Below are 26,001 nucleotides of genomic sequence, written 5' to 3'. Positions count from 1 at the left end.
GGACTGTTCTTCCTTCTTTAAATAGGCCTGGATTGCTATATACTTTCCTCTTATAACTGCCTTCACTGCATCCCACAGAAGTTGGGACATTGTGCTGATGTTTTCATTTGTCTCCATATATTGCTTGATGTCTCTTTTAATTTGGTTATTGATCCATTGATTATTTAGGAGCATGTTATTAAGCCTCCATGTGTTTGTGAGCCTTTTGGTTTTCTTTGTACAATTTATATCTAGTTTTATACCTTTGTGATCTGAGAAGTTTGTTGGTAGAATTTCAACCTTTTTGAATTTACTGAGGCTCTTTTTGTTCTATTCTGGAAAATGTTCCATATGCACTTGAGAAGAATGTGTATCCTGCTGCTTTTGGGTGTAGAGTTCTATAGATGTCTGTTAGTCCATCTGTTCTAGTATGTTATTCAATGCCTCTATGTCCTTACTTATTTCCTGTCTGGTTGATCTGTCTTTTGGAAAGAATGGTGGGTTGAAGTCTCCTAAAATGAATGCATTGCTTTCTATTTCCTCCTTTAATTCTGTTAGTATTTGTTTCACATATGTGGGTGCTCCTGTATTGGGTGCATATATATTTATAATGGTTATATCCTCTTCTTGGACTGACCCCTTTATCATTATGTAATGTCCTTTGTCTCTTGTTACTTTCTTTTATTTGAAGTCTATTTTGTCTGATATAAGTACTGCAACACCTGCTTTTTCTCCCTATTGTTTGCATGAAATATCTTTTTCCATCCCTTGACATTTAGTCTGTGTATGTCTTTGGGTTTGAGGTGAGTCTCTTGTGTGCAGCATATAGATGGGTCTTGCTTTTTTATCCATTCTACTACTCTGTGTATTTTGATTTGTGCATTCAGTCCATTTACATTTAGGGTCATTATCAATAGATATGTATTTATTGCCATTGTAGACTTTGGATTTGTGGTTACCAAAGGTTCAAGGGTAACTTCTTTACTATCCAAATGTCTAACTTAACTCACTTATTATGCTATTGTGAATGCAGTCTGATGATTCTTTATTTCCCTCCCTTCTTTTTCTTCCTCCTCCACTCTTTATATGTTAGGTGTTTTATTATGTACTCTTTTGTCTTTCCCTTGACTGATTTTGTGGATAACTGATTTTATTTTACATTTAGTTAGTATTAGGTTGGTCTACTTTCTTTGCTGTGGTTTTATTTTTGGTGGTGATATCTATTTAGCCTTAGGAACACTTCCATCAAGAGCAGTCCCTTTAAAATATACTGTAGATAAAGTCTACACACATAAACAGAATCATAACTGAGAAAGGAAAAATCACTATGAACAGTACAGAAATACATAGAATGATGAGAGAATACTATGAAAAACTATATGGTAGCAATCTGTATAACCTAGAAGAAATGGACAACTTTCTAGAAAAATACAACCTTCCAAGACTGACCCAGGAAGAAACAGAAAATCTGAATAGACAAATTACCAGCAAAGAAACTGAACTGGGAATCAAAAAACTACCTAAGAACAAAACACCAGGACCAGATGGTTTCACTGCTGAATTTTTTTTTTTAAGAACATTATGTTTACTAGGCTCTCCCCTACCCCATGTCCCCCCAACAAACCCCATTACAGTCACTGCATCAGCATAGCAAGACGCTGTAGAATCACTACTTGTCTTCTCTGTGTTGCAAAGCCCTCCCCTTTCCCCCACCCCCCACATTATACATGCTAATCATAATACCCCCTTTCTTCTTCCCCACCTTCATCCCTCCCTACCCTCCCATTCTCCCCAGTCTCTTTCCTTTTGGTAACTGTTAGTCCATTTTTGGGTTCTGTGATTCTGCTGCTGTTTTGTTCCTTCGGTTTTTCTTTTGTTCTTATACTCCACAGATGAGTGAAAATATTTGCCTTTCTCCACTTGGCTTATTTCACTGAGCATAATACCCTCTAGCTCCATCCATGTTGTTGGAAATGGTAGGATTTGTTTTCTTCTTATGGCTGAATAATATTCCATTGTGTATATGTACCACATCTTCTTTATCCATTCATCTACTGATGGACACTTAGGTTGCTTCCATTTCTTGGCTATTGTAAATAGTGCTGCAATAAACATAGGGGTGCATCTGTCTTTTTCAAACTGGAGCGCTGCATTCCTAGGGTAAATTCCTAGAAGTGGAATTCCTGGGTCAAATGGTAAGTCTATTTTGAGGAACCTCCATATTACTCTCCACAATGGTTGAACTAATTTACATTCCCACCAGCAGTGTAGAACGGTTACCCTTTCTCCGCAACCTCACCAACATTTGTTGTTGTTTATCTTTTGGATGGTGGCCATCCTTACTGGTGTGAGGTGATATCTCATTGTGGTTATAATTTGCATTTCTCTGATAACTTGCGATGTGGAGCATCTTTTCATGTGTCTGTTGGCCATCTGAATTTCTTCTGTGGAGAACTGTCTGTTCAGCTCCTCTGCCCATTTTTTAATTGGATTATTTGCTTTTTGTTTGTTGAGGAGCATGAGGTCTTTATATATTTTGGATGTCAAGCCTTTATCAGATCTATCATTTACGAAAATATTCTCCCATACTGTAGGGTACCTTTTTGTTGTATTGATGATGTCCCTTGCTATGCAGAAGCTTTTCAGCTTGATATAGTCCCACTTGTTCATTTTTGCTTTTGTTTTCCTTGCCCAGGGAGATATATTCATGAGGAAGTCGCTAATGTTCACATCCAAGAGAGTTTTGCCTATGTTTTTTTCTAAGAGTTTTATGGTTTCATGACTCACATTCAGGTCTTTGATCCATTTTGAATTTACTTTTGTGTATGGGGTTAGACAGTGATACAGTTTCATTCTCTTACTTGTAGCTGTCCAGTTCTGCCAGCACCATCTGTTGAAGAGACTATCATTTCCCCATTGTATGTCCATGGCTCCTTTATTGAACATTAATTGACCATATATGTTTGGGTTAATGTCTGGAGTCTCTAACCTGTTCCACTGGTCTGTGGCTCTGTTCTTCTGCCAGTACCAAATTGTCTTGATTACTATGGCTTTGTAGTAGAGCTTGAAGTTGCGGAGTGAGATCCCCACCACTTTTTTCTTCTTTCTCAGGATTTCTTTGGCTATTCGGGGTCTTTGGTGTTTCCATATGAATTTTTGAACTATTTGTTCCAGTTCGTTGAAGAATGTTGTTGGTAATTTGATAGGGATTGCATCAAATCTGTATATTGCTTTGGGCAGGATGGCCATTTTGACAATATTAATTCTTCCTAGCCAAGAGCATGGGATGAGTTTCCATTTGTTAGTGTCCTCTTTAATTTCTCTTAAGAGTGTCTTATAGTTTTCAGGGTATAGGTCTTTCACTTCCTTGGTTAGGTTTATTCCTAGGTATTTTATTCTTTTAGATGCAATTGTGAATGGAATTGTTTTCCTGATTTCTCTTTCTATTGGCTCATTGTTAGTGTATAGGAAAGCCACAGATTTCTGTGTGTTAATTTTGTATTGTGCAACTTTGCTGTATTCCGATGTCAGTTCTAGTAGTTTTGGAGTGGAGTCTTTAGGGTTTTTTATGTACAATATCATGTCATCTGCAAATAGTGACAGTTTAACTTCTTCTTTACCAATCTGGATTCCTTGTATTTTTTTGTTTTGTCTGATTGCTGTGGCTAGGAACTCCAGTACTATGTTGAATAATAGTTGAAATAGTGGGCAACCCTGTCTTGTTCCCGATCTCAGAGGAAAAGCTTTCAGCTTCTCGCTGTTCAGTATGATGTTGCCTGTGGCTTTATCGTATATGGCCTTTATTATGTTGAGGTACTTGCCCTCTATACCCATTTTGCTGAGAGTTTTTATCATGAATGGATTTTGAATTTTGTCGAATGCTTTTTCAGCATCTGTGGAGATGATCATGTGGTTTTTGTCTTTCTTTTTTGTTGATGTGGTCGATGATGTTGATGGATTTTCGAATGTTGTACCATCCCTGCATCCCTGGGATGAATCCCACTAGATTGTGGTGTATGATCCTTTTAATGTATTTTTGAATTCGGTTTGCTAATATTTTATTGAGTATTTTTGCATCTGCGTTCATCAGGGATATTGGTCTGTCATTTTCTTTTTTGGTGGGGTCTTTACCTGGTTTTGGTATTAGGGTGATGTTGGCTTCATAGAATGAGTTTGGGAGTATTCCCTCCTCTTCTATTTTTTGGAAAACTTTAAGGAGAATGGGTATTATATCTTCTCTGTATGTCTGATAAAATTCCAAGGTAAATCCATCTGGCCCAGGGGTTTTTTTCTTGGGTAGTTTTTTGATTACCGCTTCAATTTCTTTGCTGGTAATTGGTTTGTTTAGATTTTGTGTTTCTTCCTTGGTCAGTCTTGGAAGGTTGTATTTTTCTAGGAAGTTGTCCATTTCTTCTAGGTTTTTCCAGCTTCTTAGCATATAGGTTTTCATAGTAGTCTCTAATAATTCTTTGTATTTCTGTTGGGTCCGTCGTGATTTTTCCTTTCTCATTTCTGATTCTGTTGATATGTGTTGATTCTCTTTTTCTCTTGATACGTCTGGCTAGAGACTTATCTATTTTGTTTATTTTCTCAAAGAACCAGCTCTTGGTTTTATTGATTTTTTTCTATTGTTTTATTCTTCTCAATTTTGTTTATTTCTTCTCCGATCTTTATTATGTCCCTCCTTCTGCTGACTTTAGGCCTCATTTGTTCTTCTTTTTCCAATTTTGATAACTGTGACATTAGACTATTCATTTGGGATTGTTCTTCCTTCTTTAAATATGCCTGGATTGCTATATACTTTCCTGTTAAGACTGCTTTCTCTGTGTCTCACAGAAGTTGGGGCTTTCTGTTGTTGTTGTCAATTGTTTCCATGTATTGCTGGATCTCCATTTTAATTTGGTCATTGATCCATTGTCTATTTAGAAGCGTGTTGTTAAGCCTCCATGTGTTTGTGAGCCTTTTTGCTTTCTTTGTACAATTTATTTCTAGTTTTATACCTTTGTGGTCTGAAAAGTTGGTTGGTAGGATTTCAATCTTTTTGAATTTACTGAGGCTCTTTTTGTGGCCTATTATGTGGTCTATTCTGGAGAATGTTCCATGTTCACTTGAGAAGAATATGTATCCTGTTGCTTTTGGGTGTAGATTTCTATAGATGTCTATTAGGTCCATCTGTTGTAATGTGTTGTTCAGTGCCTCTGTGTCCTTACTTACTTTCTATCTGGTGGATCTATCCTTTGGAGTGAATGGTATGTTGAAGTCTCCTAAAATGAATGCATTGCATTCTATTTCCTCCTTTAATTCTGTTAGTATTTGTTTCACATATGCTGGTGCTCCTGTGTTGGGTGCATATATATTTATAATGGTTATATCCTCTTGTTGGACTGACCCCTTTATCATTATGTAATGTCCTTCTTTATCTCTTGTTATTTTCTTTGTTTTGAAGTCTATTTTGTCTGATACTAGTACTGCAACACCTGCATTTTTCTCCCTATTGTTTGCATGAAATATCTTTTTCCATCCCTTGACTTTTAGTCTGTGCATGTCTTTGGGTTTGAGGTGAGTCTCTTGTAAGCAGCATATAGATGGGTCTTGTTTTTTATCCATTCAGTGACTGTATGTCTTTTGATTTGTGCATTCAGTCCATTTACATTTAGGGTGATTATCGATAGGTATGTACTTATTGCCACTTCAAGCTTTAGATTCGTGGTTACCAAAGGTTCCAGCTTACTCTCCTTACTATCTAAGAGTCTAACTTAACTCAGTTAGTATGCTGTTACAAACACAATCTAAAGATTCTTTTCTATTTCTCCTCCTTTTTCTTCCTCCTTCATTCTTTATATATTAGGTATCAGATTCTATACTTTTTCTCTATCCCTTGATTGGCTTTGAGGATAGTCAATTTAATTTTGCATTTGCCTCGCAATCAGCTGCTCTACCCTCCCTACCATGATTTTACTACCTCTGCTGACAGCTATCCAACCCTTGGAACACTTCCATCTATAGCAGTCACTCCAAAATAGACTGCAGAGATGGTTTGTGGGATGTAAACTGTCTGAGCATTTGCTCATCTGGAAATTGTTTAATCCCTCCTTCAAATTTAAATGATAATCTTGCCAGATAAAGTAATCTTGGTTCCAGGCCCTTCTGCTTCATGGCATTAAATACATCATGCCACTCTCTTCTGGTCTGTAAGGTTTCTGCTGAGAAGTCTGTTGTTAGTCTGATGGGCTTTCCTTTGTATGTGATTTTATTTCTGCCTCTGGCTGCTTTGAACAGTCTGTCCTTATCCTTGATCTTTCCCATTTTAATTACTATGTGTCTTGGTGTTGTCTTCCTTGGGTCCCTTGTGTAGGGGGATCTGTGGATCTCCATGGCCTGAGAGACTATCTCCTTCCCCAGATTGGGGAAGTTTTCAGCAACTACCTCCTCAAAGACACTTTCCCTTTTTGTCTCTCTTCTTCTTCTGGTATCCCTATAATGCGAATATTGTTCTGCTTGGATTGGTCACACAGTTCTCTCAATATTCTTTCATTTTTAGAGATCCTTATTTCTATCTGTGGCTCAGCTTCTTTCTATTCCTCTTCTCTAGTTTCTATTTCATTTATTGTCTCCTCCACCATATCCAACCTGCTTTTAATACCCTCCATCGTGTTCTTTAACGATTGGATCTCTGACCTGAATTCATTCCTGAGTTCTTGGATGTCTTTCCATACCTCCATTAGGATGTTGATTATTTTTATTTTTGAACTCCCTTTCAGGAAGAGTCGTGAGGTCCATATCATTTAAATCTTTCTCGGGAGTTGTATTAAGAATTTTACTCTGGACAAGGTTCCTTTGGCGTTTCATGTTTGTATATGGCGCCCTCTAGTGTTCAGAAGCTCTATTCTGGAGCTGCTGAACCCTTGAAGCAATGTCAGGGGTTGCAGGGGAGCGGTACTGGTGCCTGGGGGTAAGAAAGAGCTGTTCCCCGCCTCCTGGCTGCTGTGCATGTCTCCACTGCCTGAGCCATTGGGCCGGGCACACAGGTATAAGTTTTTGTCCCAGAGCAGTGAGATATGATTTCCACAAGCAGCTGGATTCCCAGTCTCCCCAGGAACTCTGCCTGTATTAACTTTCCAACCCGGTAGTCATGCGCGTCTCATGAAAGCACCATGAAATGTAGGTTTGTGCTCCCAGCGCAGATCTCCAGAGCTAGGTATTCAGCAGTCCCAAGCCTTTCACTCCCTCCCTGCTCTGTTTCTCTTCCTCCCGCCGGTGAGCTGGGGTGGGAGAAGGGTTCAGGTCCCGCGGAGCCACAGCTCTGGTACATTACCCCGTTCAGTGAGGTCTACTCTTTTCTCTCGGTGTGTGCAGTCTGATGCTGTCCTCTTTCCTGTTGCTCTCTCAGGATTAATTGCACCAATTAAATTTTGTAATTGTGTCCAGTTTTAGGAGAAAGCCTCTGTCTCTCCTCTCACACTGCCATCTTTAATCTTCACTGCTGAATTTTATCAGACATTTAGTGAATACCTAATATCCATCCTTCTTAAAGTTTTCCAACAAAGAGAAGAGGAGGGAATACTCTCAAACTCATTCTATGAAGCCAACATCACTCTAATACCAAAACCAGGCAAAGACACCACAATATAAGAAAATTACAGACCATTATCCCTGATGAACATAGATGCAAAAATACTCAACAAAATATGAGCAAACCGAATTCAAAAATACATCAAAAAGATCATCCATCATGATCAAGTGGAATTCATCCCAGGGATGCAAGGATGGTACAACATTCAAAAATCCATCAACATTGAATATATCATCCTTAAAATAATTCCATGAATAAGATACTATTATTAATCTCATCCTACAAATGAATGAAAAAGTATTAGCAATGCCATTTTCCAGATGAAGAAATTGGAGTGAAGTTAAATATGACTTTTCTAAGGTCACACAACTGTTAAGTGATAGCAGATTTAAATACCAGCTTTTGTAATTCCAAAGCCCATACCCTTAATCACTGTGCACTGTCAAGGTACTGAATGAACAGGCATTTGCCCCACTATATTTTGTTTGGTGTCTCTCCCTGCTCCATCCTCAAATACCATGAGTTTCAGCCATTGGCCGTCCCTGGAATGGCAGGCAGGTGTGATGGCTTAGCAGCTGTAGCCATTCAAGGCAGCTCTTAGTACCTATTTGGGAGAAGTACTTGGAATAAAGTACTTTTCCCTGTTTGGAAGAAGTACTTACTTGGGTATCAAGGGAAACCTCTTATAAGAGGCTTGCATCCAGAAAGCAGACAACTTTCCTGGTTTAGAATCACCAAAAAGTTATTAATAGTCCCTTTCTCCTCCTGTAAATTCCAGGTAGTGATGTCATGTTGGAGATTATTCTCAACTGGCAACCCTATTCCAAACTTCTTTGCCTTGACCATCTGAGCTCTCTGAGTTTTGTCTTTGGGAGACTTCCCCCTCTTGATTTCTGCTTCTCTCACAAGTCAGAGTGGTAACAGTTAATGAGCAGCAAATGAAGAAAGAAAACAGTAAATGCAGGAGAAATCTCCTGGACTAGGACCCAAAATCTTTTCCACCCTTGAAACATTTTTTTGTTATAGCAGGACATGTTCATTCTAGTTGATGTTAAGCTTCTCAAAGCATTTCTGTTGTGTCTACTGAAGACTAATAATTCTAATGGACTTGTTTCAGGGCTGACATCTCTGTCTTAGGGCACTTGAAATGATGACCAAGTAAGTAATCCTTTTAAATAGGGCTGTTTCGAATGAACTCACAGGGAAGAGGGCTTCTCTAGAGGTACTTGCCTGCAGCTATGGAGAATGCTCCCTTTCAAAGAGCTATCTGTTCCTGGCAGATGGCTATAAGTATACTAACAAGCCCTTTGAGTCTGGTCTACCCTTAGTAAAGAGAATGACTGGATTATCAACAAGAGGAAGTAATCTTGTAAATGAATTCAGGAAATAATTAATAATGACCATATCAGTTCCCTAGGCAGTGAATTGGGTAACACCCAGGCTAGTTTGCACTGATTCTCTATAAATGAATAGTGTGGCTTAGGTATGACTTCTACTAATAAAACATTCTCTTGGTGGAAGTTTATTGCAGTGCATTTTTTTTTTTTACAACACTAAATTCTTAATAGAATGGCAGGACACTCTTGATTGATCCAAAGGACCATACTTAAATGCTTAAAAAAAGTAGGTTCCAGAAAACAGAATGTAATATAAGTAATAAACACTAGAGTCTGATCCTGGCCCTTTTATTAGCTGTTACCTTTGAGAAGTTTACTTAACCTCTCTTAGTCTGTTTCCTCTGTAAATGAGGGAGTTTAAATTAAATCTGTGTTTCTCAAATTCTGAAACCTACCACAAATTACCAGAAATATTTTTAGGCAGTTTCCTAATAAAACATTAAAAGAAACATTGAATCATATAGTTGAGAAAGTTATTCCTTTTTCAGTCTTTCTGATTATCCCCAAGATAAAGTCTTAATTTGGTATCAAAATATCTTTAATAGTTCTTTAACACTGGATAACTGTTTGGGAGTGGGGGTGGAGCTGGGCAGGGGCAGGCACTGTGAATTCTCCATTCTTTAAGAGTTTCTATAGAGGGGAAATTAATTCCATTCCTTTGAAGGGATAAGTACAGAAGTGCTTTTTTGCTCTTTCTGCCAGCCTCATTTCCCTTCCACTGGGAAGGAAAATAGTGCATTATACAAGTCGTGAGCTTGGGAGGAGGAATCAAACATGTCAGGCACAGCTTTCTGGTTTCTATCTTGGTGTGGCCCATTCTCAGAAGGCATGCTCCTCCTCCTTTACCATGTTGTAGGCCTTGGTTGACAAATTCTTCTTAGGACTGAATAGGAACTATTAGAAAACCCATGAGACCATAAATCCAAAACACAATACCACATTTTCCAACTCACCTTTATTGGTAATCAAGCTAATATTTTGATTGCCATTCTGTTGCTCCCTTTGTTTCTCATTTGGTTTAAAACTCATAGGAGATGATGTAAAGGGAAAAGCAATTATCACCTCTTAGAATCTCACTAATAATCTTTTTTCATAGAAATCTAGCTTGAGCTCAGAGCCCTTCATAAGCAATAAAATCTATATTAATAACAGTAAGAATTTAATAACATGATTTTGTTTTCAGTGAAGTTATAGTTGCCATCAGTAAAATAAATTCTTTAAGTTTTGAAAGTGAATTTTTAAAACATTTCATAGTACACATGGTACATGGTTGTGGTAAAAATTATAAAGGTGGTACATAAATGATGAAAGTTTAGAAGCACTGAAAGTCATCTCTAGGATCTGTTCCAGATTTAAATTATTTTAAATGTGTATTCTAATAAAATATACAATGTTAGGTGGCAAACCAAATAAAAGAAGGGACCTTCCTATAGCAGGTACTGTTATCTTCTGCATTTTGGAATATGTCATTACTGAGGAAGCTAAACTTTTATTATATGCCAATTTTTTACATGTATAAATACCCTTTTATTAATATATTACTAGGCATTTGAGTATTGAGATATTTTGATAGCATGTTTATTAGTGATGGTTATTTTTCCATTTATTTTTCTTTCACTGATAGCAGCCAGTTCTGGGTGAGGTTTTTGATCCTGAAATCTTGGAGGGCAAGAACCATGTCATCACCATACACTCCGCCTAGAGCAGTATTTATCACATAGTTGTGTTGAACAAATATTTGATCAAGTCAATGAATGAATAAATGAATGAAATGTATGAATAAAGAATCAATAAAAATAAACTGTGTTCTCTGTCTAAGCTATAGGCATAGTTTCCATTTCTGTCTGAAAGCTGTTAATAGGGCTAATTGTAAGGAAGTTGAGGCCTGGGGCAATCAGGGTAATACTTTGGTATATGTGAAATTAGGGACTCATTACACAGAACATTTAGAATAACCTTGTTAGGAAGAAATCAGCCCTACTAATTTGCTTTTTGTTTATGGTCATATATGAGAGGCTAAGGTCTTCCTTTCTTTCTCTTTGTTTTTTATAAAAGAAGAACTGTCTTCCTACCTTTCTCATTCATGTACTACTTATCTTACATCTCCACACTGGGGAAAGCACCCCAATTTTCCTTGCCTTAGGGAGAATATTAAAGCTTAGTTTAAAATGCAGCTCACTTTTTCCCCTCACATTCTTAATTAGTTTTTCATCTTAACCAGCACCCAGGATGAACTGCAATACTGGTGGTAAATTTTTTTATTGCCATTTATTCATGCAATAGATATCATATTTAAAGGAGTTTGTCTAAGAAGGTTAAAATGAGTTTTACATATCAAAGAGAGAGACTATTAACCAGACGTTTGTAATTCTTATTTATGCCAACTGACTTTCTAATAACCATGCTGTTGGTTTGAGTGATTACATTCCCAGATCATGTAATTTACTTTAAAACATTTTGTATATAAGTAGAAAAACAGAATTTGAGGACTGTGTTTCTTTCTGGTGAGTACATTTTAAATGTATTCTAGGTATATTCTCCACAAGTGCATTCTTTCTGTAATGGTCCAGTTATTAACTGTGATTCTAATTCATAATGCAAAATGACATCTTAACTAGAGTTATTTTCTATGATCAGCTTAATATTTTCTGTTAATGAAAATTTAATTCAGTACATTTTATGTTTGCAAAATCTCTCTGCCTGGTATCTTTGTGTCTCCTAGTTACTACTGTGTTATATTTAATATGTAAAGTAAACTCTGACGATGCTGACTATCATATTTTGGTGTGTTCTTTTCATTGCATTATAAAACTAATAGAATAGCAGTAACATTAATGGTGTGTAGAAGCTGGATTCTGAAACTAATAATCATCTATAAAATTAGCATATTTAAATTAATATCCAGGTAAATAACACATATTCTGTTACTGTAATTGAGAATAATTAAGGTCTATTTTGGTAAAGAAAAAAAGACTTCAGAATTATCTATTTTTTCTTCAAAAGAATTTAAAGAACAATTAATTATTGGCTTATAATTTTAATCTTTAGGTATCTCCAGAGTCATTGTTCTCTGCCGTGAAAGTAATGCAAGAGCCATTTGCTATAATGACAAGCTGGGAGTTTTTAGAGCACTTTATTATCTAGTTAAAAAACAATAATTACAAAAAACAGAGCTTTGCCTAGCTGACTGTGTCCAATGGCAATATGGTTATTCTCTGATTAAATAATTAGAGTAGTGGATACCATCCTTATCTGGTTTATGACATGTTATTAAGGCAATGTATTATGAAAGAAAAGAAAAGCACATGGCCTTGAGAAGCAGACCAACCTGAATGTGGAATTCATCTCTGTCACTGTTTGTGCTAGTACCTTGAGCAAGTTACTTAGCTTCCTCTGTACAGCAAAAATTACAGTACTTCTTTAGAGTTGCTGTGAAGATGAAAATGCTCAGAATGAGTTCTTGTTATATGAAGAATACAGTGTGGTGATGATGTTATGTTTTGATATTCTCTTAGGTGAAGTAAAGGATAAAAATGTTCAGGTGGTTGAGCTCCCCATTGTCGACAGTCTTCACCCTCGTCCTCCGTATTTACCCCTGGCTGTACCAGAGGACCTTGCAGATCGACTTGTACGACTCCATGGTGACCCAGCAGTGTGGTGGGTGTCCCAGTTTGTCAAATACTTGATCCGCCCACAGCCTTGGCTGGAAAAGGAAATAGAAGAGGCCACCAAGAAGCTTGGCTTCAAACATCCAGTTATTGGGTAAGAATCTGATTTGTTCTTCATGAAGTAACATGTAGTAGCAGGAATTCATATCTTTATAATATACTGTGAACTTTACAATATATAGTTTAATTTTCATAGCCCCACCCCAAAACAGAGGTTCCAGAGTTCACTTTAGGCCACAAGGAGACAATTCTTCCTTGTTTACTTAGACCAGCTGAGTCATCATACTTTGTCACTCTTACTCGTCTATTCATTTATTCATTCAACAAATACATTAAATGCATATTTCTGAGATTAGCTGTCTTTCCTGAGGAAACCAGCACTGTTGACACCTGTCTTACCCAGGGCCATGAGATGAAACTGTCACATTTACAGCTTTTCTATTGCTTCATTAATTGACACACTGGTAATTGTTTTGCATTTTGAGGTTCTGTTTTTTCTGTCCTGAAAGCTATTTTGAGAATAGGATATCATTTGTAATGTAAGATAATGTTAAAATTATTATTTAAAATTATCTCTTGGCCCACTTGGGAGTTATGTACATATATGCTCATTCTCATGCTCCTGTTAAGGAGGTATATCAAGAAATCCTGGGAACAAGAAAAATCCTAGAGATCATCTTTGCTCACAAGCATATGCTTCTGTACACATACATAAAAAGTTATGGAAAGAACAGTTTTCCTAGTCCTAATGCCAGATTTCACACCATGGGAGATATTCTTTGCCTAATGGAAAAAATAGTGGGTTACAAGTTAAGTTAGCTGGGTAACATTCTGTCTTTTTCCTAATTCTGGGCCAAGTTACTTAATAGTAATATTGAGCTTTGATTATTTTCATCTGTAAAATAAGGAAAGTAATAGCTGTCCTAAAAATAATGATGTGAAAATAAAGGATGATAAAAGGATTTTAATTCAGTGGAAAAAATGTCTGTATGATACTATTAGCTTTCAGAGAGGCTGATGCTAAAAGTAATTCCCGAAAGTAGACTTACTTATAGGTTAGACTCTAGCATTCTATAGCTGATACTGTTTATAATAAAGTCAGCTGTTGATTAATAATATATATGTTGACTCATTCACTTATTTGCAGAACATTTATTGAATACCTGCTGCTGTGGGGGACAGAGATTAATTTTTTTTTAATGGCTCCTTCCAGTTCATTACAGTCTATGGGAAAAGAGATTTACACAACTAACATTATATGAATAGAATATGATTAAATATCCTGAAAGGAGCTTAAAAAGTAGAGGTCAGGGAAGGGGAAGTGTACTTCCATCTGAATCAGGAAAGGCATCACAACTGCAGTGTTTGAACAGGGTTTGAAAGATGGAGAAAGGTAACAGTATAGTAGTTAAATTACCAAAATACCTTCAACTACATTACTTTTGTTAAAACAATCTTATGAAATGAGCAGAGATAACTATTTTACAGGTGAGGAAACTAAGGAAAGAAAATCTCTGCTCTAAGTTCCAGAGTTAATAAAAGCAAACCCCAGACTTCCTTCTTAACTTCTTTTGGATTTCCTATAGTTTTACATACCAGAAAGCTACCCTTATTAATTCTCCACGGACCATCCACCATATTGAGAATTGGGCAAATATGCAAATAGAAGAACCACAGACAACTAAGTTCATTCATACATTAAGGTAACATGCTGTAATAAAAGAGGAGTACAATAGGATTCAAGAATCTGGGGGTCCCAGCTAGCTTCCACCATGAACAAATTATGACTTTGGGCAACTTATTTGATCATTCTGGGCCTTCATTTATTGCCACTCTTTCCTCATTCATTTAAAAAATCAAAACCTAGATTAGATGGTATCTAAGGTAACCACTAACACTATATTAAACAATTAGATTTTTGTGTCTGCTTGTCATCCATTCATTCATTTATTCACGGTGGTACATTTGTGAGTAATAAAATCAGATTCCCTATGCCAAAAGAGCTTGATATCTAATAGTGAAAATCAAGCAAGTACACAAGTAACTTTTACTTTTGTGGAGACTGGGTGGAAACGTAAGAGAGAAACCATCTCCCTTTGCCTTATGTTGTCTTTTTGTTTTCTGAGATGTCTTCAGAAGCATCAGTTTTCCTAGCTATCAAATTAAAGAGTTACATCAAATTAAGTGACTTCCGATATTCTTCACAGGTCTAACATTCTGATTCTTCCATAGAGATTCCATTATGGTCCTCTCCCAAATTACTGATCCAGGCCTAATTTCAGGAGTACTTGGACAACTGAGAAAATTGTTTAGTAGTACTCTGCCACTGCCTCAAATGCTCCTCTTCCTTCAATTCTTCTTTCTATTATTATAGCTCTCCTTTGTTTTTATTTTTATTTTAATCTTCCCTTTTATCTTAGTTTTTATAAATATGAAAGTTACTTTCTAAATGTTAGAGATAGAGAAAATACAATGTGAAATCAGAGTATTAAATAGTGTTTCTTCTCATTAACTTTTCATTGAAATTCAGTGGACTTGTTCTTTCTGTCCCATATCATCTCTATGGAGCATAGTGAATAATTCCCATTTCCTGAGAGAAGCAGTGATTAAGAAGGATGTGGGAAGGAAAAGATGATAGAATAGGTATTCATATGATAGTATTCACATGTGGGCTCTAGTTTAGAAGGCAGAGGAAAGAATAGCCATGAAATTGTCAGAATAACTCCAATGAGATCAAACCCTCACTCCAGATTCATAATAAAAACTTGGCCTTCAGCTTGACCTAAGGCATGTCCATATACTATGATCTATAGAAAACAAATCTACTTTTCTCCTTTTCCCATATATGAATAGTGGTTTAATAGTTCAGGGAGGGGAGATGCAGGAAGGGCAAATTGAAGGGGAGTTTTAATTTATGAAAACAAACTATGACTATTATTATTATTATTTTCATTAAAATTACTTTGGAGGCACTAAGATAGGAGAAAACTGTGGAAGTCAATGCCTTACTCAGTTCAGGACAATGTAAATCTGTGTTCCCAATTTTACAATTTTGGAGATTTTCTTAAATAGGACAGATAAGATTGTTATCTGCTTGTATTTGATAGAGTGAAAAATAGAAAGGAAATTTATTATGCAAACAACAAAACGTCTAAAATGGTTCCATGAACTTAAAATAGTAAGAATCCTTGAAAGGTTTGCCTGCCTCAATTGCACTATAGAAAGAAACCATGAGAATCTGTGTTTTCATCAGACAACTTTATTTATTTATTTGTTTGTTTGTTTGTTTGTTTATTCTGCACATGACTTTAAATTGTAGAAGCTGACAGTTACAGGGACTATACAAGATGAAATGAAGAAATTGAAAACTTGGCATCAAAATGTTACAAATGATATATTTAATGTTCTATAATAATAACTGTGAATCTTTGGATCATTTGTCAAAAATCTTGAAAGTTATATCCATTTTTTTCTGAAAGGCCGATTGGTATTTTGCTGCCTGGTATATAGAGCATAAGTCTGGAATCTCTTATTTATTTTTGATATACCAATTGCTTTCTGTATAAGAAAGCATTCCTTTTCCTCAAAGTCTTCATTTATTTTCTAATTCTTTTTGTGTGTGTTACCATGCAGATATATAAATTATATATTTAGAATATATGTGTTTGAATTTGTTTAGTTAGTTTTTTTCTAACACTGAAAGTGAAAGACCAATTGGTTTAAATCGTCCATAATGCCACCATGAACAGGCATATAAAGTTGAGTATCCTAAAAGCACCTAGTGTACCAGAGTATTATCAGCATAATCTGACTTCCTCCCTGTGCCCCTCAGAGTCCATGTCAGACGCACAGACAAAGTGGGAACAGAAGCAGCTTTCCATCCCATTGAGGAATACATGGTGCACGTTGAAGAGCATTTTCAACTTCTTGCTCGCAGAATGCAAGTGGATAAAAAAAGAGTATATTTGGCCACAGATGATCCTTCTTTGTTAAAGGAGGCAAAAACAAAGTAAGTTTGATGAACTAGTGATTCTAGAATGAGATTCTTTTCAATAGAAAGGGATCCTTAATTCTCATGACTTGTGCTTCTTGTTATAGTATTATTACTGATTATTGGGTTTCTTAAATTCATACAACTGTATGCTTGTGTGACTGTTCATATAATCAAAGCACATTTGAGGTGCCAGTAGGATATAGATTTCATTCTGAATCCTCTTTTCTTGGCATGTAGGTAGCCATGTTCTCACTATGCACTCACATGACCTCTTTGTGCACTTGGAAGAGAGAGAGGAAGCTTGCTAGTGCTTCTTCTTATCAGGGTACTAATTCCATCATGAAGTCCCCATCTTCGTGCCCTTATTTAACCCTAATAATCTGTGAAAGCTCCCATCTCCAAATACCATCACACTGTGGGTTAAGGCTTAAACATATGAATTCTAGGGTGACATAAACACTCAATCTGCAATGCTAACCCATTATATAGCACTGTTGGCATTAAAACACACTGGTGCTTGCCCTTCTGCTCTCACTATCTAATTATAAACAACTAAAACATATGTAAGATATAAATTTTTACTTTATACAAACTTCTGTAATTTGGAAGTTGTATTAAAGAAAGGTAAAGAATCAAAAGCTGTGTTTTCTAAGTGAAAGAATATAACTGTTAGTATGTACTGAACAATAACCATCACTTACTGAGCCCGCCTATATTTAAGGCATTATGCTGAGTGCTGGGGATTCCATGATAAGCAAGATACTGTCAACTCTCAAGGAATTCCCAAAATAGTGAGGGAACAATTACTTTACAGTATGACTAGTGCTACTATAGAGTTAACATAGCGTGTTGTAAAAATACATAAAGCACTGATTCTAACTGGGAATTTATCATATTAGTGCTGGCCTTTATTCACTATCAGTAAATAAAAGATGTATTAAATATATATGAAAGTAAGGAATGAGGGGGGGAAAGCTGTAGTTCTTAGTTCTCTTTAGGTACCATCTACTCCAGAAATCATCCTTGAATACTTGACTAAATATCCCTTCTCTGTGCATTCCTCTTAGTGTTTAGCACTTGCTTACTCCTGTCTCCCTCACTAGATTACAAGCTCTTTAGACACAGTCCCTAGTTGGAATAAGTACCCAGTAAATATTGATTAGTGTTTATTTCAATCCCACCAGTTTGAAGACATTTTATTAACAGTTAATCATTTAAGCTATTTGACTGTTTAATTATTTTATTTCACTAATGGGTATTGGGAAGAAAACAACTTTATAATGAGGATTATAATGCAGGTGTTTATCCAAATATTATATAATAATTTAAATCTTATATCTGCCTCCTAAGAATACAAATTAACCTGACATAATTGATTTTTTAAGTCCCGCTCTAATAAATTTACACACACACACAGATACACGCACACACATAAACAAAGGACCAAGAAATTCATCATCCAAGTATAAGCCAAATTATATACTTAAAATTTGTATATAAGAATTACAAACATTTGGACACAAAACACAATAAAAAATTTTCACCGATACCTTTCCAGTTTAATATCCAGACCTGTTAGGGAGAAACAAAACAGAAATAGCTCACCATTCTCTTTTGAAATACCAGATTGAATTTGTAGCTTTGTTGAAAAAAATACTAAAATATTAGTTTTATCTACTCTTTTACTTGTTCTTGAATACATCACAAAGTTTTATCCTTAATTAGCAAAATAATTCATGCTCATTAGATAATAGACAAGTTGGTAAGTATATAAGCAAGCAAAAATATTACCCAGCATCCCATTACAGAGTGACAATGACTTTAAATACCAACATATTTCCTTCAGTCATTTATGTAGTTATACATTTTAGCAGTTGATCATATTCTATATAATTTGAACTTTTTTTTACTTAACACAGGAGAAGATCCATTTTTCCAGGTCACTAAAAAATCATAACTGTAAATATCTTTTTTAATGACTACATACCCAGTATATGGACATGCCTTTGCTTATTTGACCATTCTCCTAACATTGAACAGTTAGGTTATTTCCAAATTTTATTATTATAAATAATGTTATGATATATGCCTAAAATTGTCCATATTATTTCCTTAAGCTAAATTTATGGTTTTGGAAGCATTTAGATAAAAGAATATGAACATTTTATAGCTTTGATCCATAGGGCAGCATGATATTTTTATATCAAAGTGACCCCTGTAGTCCGGTTGGTGGTATGTACTTGGATTGTGGGAATAGTAAGACTTGAATTTCCTTTTTGTGGTCAGCAGCTAATAACCCCTCTCACCATGGTAGTCCAGGCAGCAGTTTTCTTCATATTCTGTTACAAATGGAGTACTAGCATTTTGTGCATATTATTTCCCCTTTGGAAATGCTTTTACTTTAATTTTATGAGTCATTTTGAGATTTTCTCAGAAATTTAAATGCTGTTTCTCTCCTTTATTATTTCACTTAAATTTTTTTCCACTCTGGATTACCTCTGTTTTAGGCCTCTTGGGATTCATTTTCATACTTAAGCAAATTATAAAACCTCTGCATTGTTTTAGGAGGCCAGGTGCATGAACTAATCTCTTATCAAAGTATATATGTCCAAAGTCTTTGTAAGACTTTTCTCTTTCAAGATGGTAAGGAGATGAAAAATTAAACTTAAATGTTGCATAAGATTCACACAGTCAGAGGAGAATCCTTTTTCTGGTTAGCTTATCCTTAAAAAAGGGGTCGAAGGGTGGATCCAAGATGGCAGCATGAGTAGAGCAGCGGAAATCTCCTCCCAAAACTATATATATTTTTGAAAATGCAACAAATAGAACTATTCCTAAAAGAGAGACGAGAAGATACAGAACAACAGCCAGACTACATCTACACCTGCGAGAACCCAGCACCTCACGAAGGGGGTAAGATACAAGCTGTGACCCGGTGGGACCTGAGCACCCCTCACCCCAGCTCCTGGCGGGAGGAGAGGAGTCGGAGCGGGGACGGAGAGGGAGCCCAGGACTGCTAAATACCCAGCCCTAGCCATCCGCACCAGAGCGCAGACACACAGTGCGTGGGGTGCTGGGTACTAGGGAAACAGGACAGTAAAACCTGCGAGCAGGTCCCCACAGCTGGCACCCCTGGGACAAAAAAGCAAGTGCCCTTTGAAAATCTTAAAGGGACAGGGGACTCACAGCTGCCCGGAAGCGCCCTGGTGCAATCAGCCCAGTAACTGGGAATCCTGGGGAACTCCAGGCGCCCCAACCCCCTGGGCGGCAGCACAGCTCAGAGGCCCCTCAAGGTGATAAACAGCATCCTGCCCATTCCCCTTCCAGTGCAACTCCACCATTGTGGCAGTGACCACGCCCACAGCAACTGGGCAGAGCTTCTTCCACAGTGGCCGGGCAAGAACCAGACACCCCGTCTGTGTGCAGCTTCCCAGCACAAGTCGCTAGGGGTCGCTGCTCTCCCAGGAGAGGAAGGCCACAACTAGCAAGAAGGGACATTCTCCCAGCCGACACACGCACCAGCTCCCCACAACTACCTCTATTGCCATGAAAAGGCAGAAGAATTTGATCCAGACCAAAATAACAGAGACAACCGCTCAGAAGGAGATAGACCTAATCAATCTTCCTGAAAAAGAATTCAAAATAAAGGTCATAACCATGCTGATGGATCTTCAGAGAAATATGTAAGAGCTAAGGGAAGAAGTCCAGAACGAGATTACAGAAATGAAACAATCTCTGGAAGGACTTAAGAGCAGACTGGACGAGGTGCAAGAGGCCGTTAATGGACTAGAAATCAGAGAACAGGAACAGAGAAGCGGATGCAGGGAGAGAGAAAATGATCTCCAGGAATGAAACAATATTAAGAGAACTGTGTGACCAATCCAAAAGGAACAATATTGCCATTATAGAGGTACCAGAAGAAGAAGAGAGAGAAAAAGGGATAGAAAGTGTATTTGAGGAAATAATTGCTGAAAACTTACCCAAACTGGGGGAGGAAATAATTGCTCAGACCACAGAAGTACACAGAACTCCCAACAGAAGGGACCCAAGGAGGACAGCACCAAGACACATAATAATTAAAATGGCAAAGATCAAGGACAAGGACAGAGTTTTAAAGGCAGCTAGAGAGAGGAAAAAGGTCACCTACAAAGGAAAACCCACCAGGCTATCATCAGACTTCTCAACAGAAACCTTACAAGCCAGAAGTGAATGGCATGATATATTTAATGCAATGAAACAGAAGGGCCTTGAACCAAGAATACTGTATCCAGCATGATTATCATTTAAATATGAACTAGGGATTAAACAATTCCCAACTAAGCAAAAGTTGAGGGAATTAGCCTCCCACAAACCACCTCTACAGGGTATTTTAGAGGGACTGCTCTAGATGGGAGCACTCCTAAGACTAAACAGATGTCACAGAAAAAAAAAAAACACAGCAAAGAAAGCAGACTAAACAAATATACACTAAAGGCAAAAAATAAAATCAACTACCCACAAAAGCAGTTAAAGGAAGCACAAAAGAGCACAGAATAAAACACCCAACATATAAAGAATGGAGGAGGAGGAATAAGAAGGGAGAGAAATAAAGAATCACCAGACAGTGTTTATAATAGCTCAATAAGTGAGTTAACTTAGACAGAAAGATGCTAAAGAAGTTAACCTAGAACCTTTGGTAACTACGAATCTAAAGCCTGCAATGGCAATACGTACATATCTTTCAATAATCACCCTAAATGTAAATGGACTGAATGCACCAATCAAAACACACAGAGTAATAGAATGGATAAAAAAGCAAGACCCATCTATATGCAGCTTACAAGAGACTCACCTCAAACCCAAAGACATGCACAGACTAAAAGTCAAGGTATGGAAAAAGATATTTCATGCAAACAACAGGGAGAAAAAAGCAGGTGTTGAAGTACTAATATCAGACAAAATAGACTTCAAAACAAAGAAAATAACAAGAGATAAAGAAGGACATTACATAATGATAAAGGGATCAGTCCAACAAGAGGATGTAACCATTCTAAATATATATGCACCCAACACAGGAGCACCAGCATATGTGAAACAAATACTAACAGAATTAAAGGAGGAAATAGAATGCAATGCATTCTTTTTAGGAGACTTCAACACACCATTCACTCCAAAGGATAGATCCACCAGACAGAAAATAAGTAAGGACACAGAGGCACTGAACAACACACTAGAACAGATGGACCTAATAGACATCTATAGAACTCTACATCCAAAAGCAACAGGATACACATTCCTCTCAAATGCACATGGAACATTCTCCAGAATAGACCACATACTAGACCACAAAAAGAGTCTCAGTAAATTCACAAAGATTGAAATCCTATCATCCAACTTTTCAGACCACAAAGGTATAAAACTAGAAATAAATTGTACAAAGAAAACAAAAAAGGCTCACAAACACATGGAGGCTTAAGAACATGCTCCTAAATAATCAGTGGATCAACGACCAAATTAAAATAGAGATCAAGCAATATATGGAAACAAATGACAACAACAACACCTAAAGCCCCAACTTCTGTGGGACGCAGCAAAAGCAGTCTTAAGAGGAAAGTATATAGCAATCCAGGCATTCTTAAAGAAGGAAGAACAATCCCAAATGAATAGTTTAACGTTGTAATTGGAAAAAGAAGAACAAATGAGGCCTAAAGTCAGCAGAAGGAGGGACATAATAAAGATCAGAGAAGAAATAAATAAAATTGAGAAGAATAAAACAATAGAAAAAATCAATGAAACCAAGAGCTGGTTCTTTGAGAAAATAAACAAAATAGATAAGTCTCTAGCCAGACTTATTAAGAGAAAAAGAGAATCAACACACATCAACAGAATCAGAAACAAGAAAGGAAAAATCACGACGGACCCATAGAAATACAAAGAATTATTAGAGAATACTATGAAAACCTATATGCTAACAAGCTGTAAAACCTAGAAAAAATGGACAAGTTCCTAGAAAAATACAACCTTCCAAGACTGACCAAGGAAGAAACACAAAAATTAAACAAACCAATTACAAGCAAAGAAATTGAAGCTGTAATAAAAACACTACCCAAGAACAAAACCTCTGGGCCAGATGGATTTACCTCAGAATTTTATCAGACATACAGATACCCATTCTCCTTAAAATTTTCCAAAAAATAGAAGAGATGGGAATACTCCCAAACTCATTCTATGAAGCCAACATCACCCTAATACCAAAACCAGGCAAAGACCCCACCAAAAAAGAAAACTACAGACCAATATCCCTGATGAACATAGAAGCAAAAATACTCAACAAAGTACTAGCAAACTGAATTCAAAAGTATATCAAAAGGATCTTACACCACAACCAAGTGGGATTCATCCCAGGGATGCAAGGATGGTACAACAATCGAAAATTCATCAACATCATCCACCACATCAACAAAAAGAAGGACAAAAACCACATGATCATCTCCATAGATGCTGAAAAAGCAATCGACAAGATTCAACATCCATTCATGATAAAAACTCTCAACAAAATGGGTATAGAGGGCAAGTACCTCAACATAATAAAGGCCATATATGGTAAACCCACAGCTAACATCATACTGAACAGTGAGAGGCTGAAAGCTTTTCCTCTGAGATCGGAACAAGTCAGGGATGCCCACTCCCCCCACTGTTATTTAACATAGTACTGGAAGTCCTAGCCATGGCAATTAGACAAAACAAAGAAATACAAGGAATCCAGATTGGTAAAGAAGAAATTAAACTGTCACTATTTGCCGATGACATGACATTGTACATAAAAAACCCTAAAGACTCCACTCCAAAACTACTAGAACTGATATCGGAATACAGCAAAGTTGCAGGTACAATATTAACATGCAGAAATCTGTGGCTTTCCTATACACTAACAATGAACCAATAGAAAGAGAAATCAGGAAAACAATTCCATTCACAATTGCATCTAAAAGAATAAAATACCTAGGAATAAACCTAACCAAGGAAGTGAAAGACCTATACCCTGAAAACTATAAGACACTCTTAAGAGAAATTAAGAGGACACTAACAAATGGAAACTCATTGCATGCTCTTGGCTGGGAAGAATTAACATCTTCAAAATGGCCATCCTGCCCAAAGCAATATACAGATTTGATGCAATCCCTATCAAATTACCAACAGCTTTCTTCAATGAACTGGAACAAATAGTTCAAAAATTCATATGGAAACACTAAAGACCCCGAATAGCCAAAGCAATCCTGAGAAGGAAGAATAAAGTTGGGGGGATCTCACTCCCCAACTTTAAGCTCTACTACAAAGCCACAGTAATCAAGACAGTTTAGTACTGGCACAAGAACAAAGCCATAGACCAGTGAAACAGAATAGAGACTCCACACATTAACCCAAACATATATGGTCAATTAATATACGATAAAGGAGCCATGGACATACAATGGGGAAATGATGGTCTCTTCAACAGATGGTGCTGGCAAAACTGGACAGCTACATGTAAGAGAATGAAACTGGATCACTGTCTAACCCCATACACAAAAGTAAATTCGAATGGATCAAAGACCTGAATGTAAGTCATGAAACCATAAAACTCTTAGAAAAAAACATAGGCAAAAATCTCTTGGACATAAACGTGAGCGACTTCTTCATGAACGTATCTCCCCAGGCAAGGGAAACAAAAGCAAAAATGAACCAGTGGGACTACATCAAGCTGAAAAGCTTCTGTACAGCAAATGTTACCATCAATAGAACAAAAAGGTACCCTACAGTATGAGAGAATATATTCATAAATGACAGATCCGATAAAGGGTTGACATCCAAAATATATAAAGAACTCACACACCTCAACAAACAAAAAGCAAATAATCCAATTAAAAAATGGGTAGAGGAGCTGAACAGACAGTTCTCCAAGGAAGAAATTCAGATGCCCAACAAACACATGAAAAGGTGCTCCACATTGCTAGTTATCAGAGAAATGCAAATTAAAACCACATGAGATATCACCTCACACCAGTAAGGATGGCTGCCATCCAAAAGACAAACAAAAACAAATGTTGGTGAGGTTGTAGAGAAAGGGGAACCCTCCTACGCTGCTGGTGGGAATGTAAATTAGTTCAACCATTGTGGAAAGCAGTATGGAGGTTCCTCAAAAAGCTCAAAATAGCAATACCATTTGACCCAGGAATTCCACTTTTAGGAATTTACCCTAAGAATGCAGGAGCCCAGTTTGAAAAAGTCAGATGCACCCCTATGTTTATCGCTGCACTATTTACAATAGCCAAAATATGGAAGCAACCTAAGAGTCCATCAGTAGATCTATGGATAAAGAATATGTGGTACATATACAAAATGCAACATTATTCAGTCTTAAGAAGAAATCAAATCCTACCATTTACAACAACATGGATGGAGCTAGAGGGTATTATGCTCAGTGAAATAAGCCAGGCGGAGAAAGACAAGTACCGAATGATTTCACTCATATGTGGAGTATAAGAACAAAGAAAAACTGAAGGAGCAAAACAGCAGCATAATCGCAGAACCCAAGAATGGACTAACAGTTACCAAAGGGAAAGGGACTGGGGAGAATGGGAGGGCAGGGAGGGATAAGGGTGGGGAAAAAGAAAAGGGGTATTACGATCAGCATGTATAATATGGGGGGTGGGGAATGGGGAAGGCTGTGCAACACAGGGAAGACAAGTCGTGATTCTACAACATCTTACTATGCTGATGGACAGTGACTGTAATGGGGTTTGTGGGGGAGACTTGGTGAAGGGGTGACCCTAGTAAACATAATGTTCTTCATGTAATTGTAGATTAATGATAACAAAATTTAAAAAGGGGGGGTCAAGATTAGCTGTAATTATGTGGCTTCTGTGTGAAGATGAGCAGTGAATGCTTTGCTGCCTGGTATCACCCCTCAGGTTACTCTAGGTTTAGTTCATTCATGAGATTTCAGCTCTCACATCCCAGTGACTGTGGCAGCTGCTGCTAATGAGGGGATCTCTCTCTTAGGTAATTCACTGTTAGAATATTTAAATCACAGACTCATTGGCAGTCAAAGAAATAAAAACTATTAAAGGTGTCTATCCAATACTGTGTTCTAAAATTGTGGAGATTGGGGATGGGGTAAAATGGGAAAAAACAAACCTTTAAAAATCTCTCAGATTAAATATTTACATATTTAGTTTGTTCTTTATCAAAAATGCTGGATGAGCTCTTCTAAAATTAGGTTCATTTAAATGAAGAGAGGCAAGAAAAATTTGTTTAAAAGTTTTTGTAAAGTGCTTGGTTGCCTGTGAATGAAGAATTAGCAACAGAGAGGGTAAGTTTCTTCACTATATATTGAACTGCAGTATGCTAGACACGGTACAGGGCACTGAG

The 26,001-nt window shown here is 36.9% G+C and overlaps 1 protein-coding gene across 6 annotated transcripts in view; it reads left to right on the top strand.

Annotated features, from left to right (window-relative positions):
• The window catches only part of FUT8 (fucosyltransferase 8), a 415,176-nt gene that overhangs the window by 377,312 nt on the left and 11,863 nt on the right, over positions 1 to 26,001 (top strand). For all 6 annotated transcript variants that reach the window (XM_036906028.2, XM_036906025.2, XM_057488376.1 and 3 more), the window contains 2 exons: positions 12,465 to 12,711; positions 16,450 to 16,626. In XM_036906028.2, the coding sequence (XP_036761923.1) occupies positions 12,465 to 12,711; positions 16,450 to 16,626 (424 nt within the window). The remainder of the gene's footprint in view (positions 1 to 12,464; positions 12,712 to 16,449; positions 16,627 to 26,001) is intronic.

This window comes from Manis pentadactyla, chromosome 11 (assembly GCF_030020395.1).
Source record: "Manis pentadactyla isolate mManPen7 chromosome 11, mManPen7.hap1, whole genome shotgun sequence".
Taxonomy (NCBI): domain Eukaryota; kingdom Metazoa; phylum Chordata; class Mammalia; order Pholidota; family Manidae; genus Manis; species Manis pentadactyla.
This window is presented reverse-complemented; position numbering and strand designations above follow the sequence as displayed.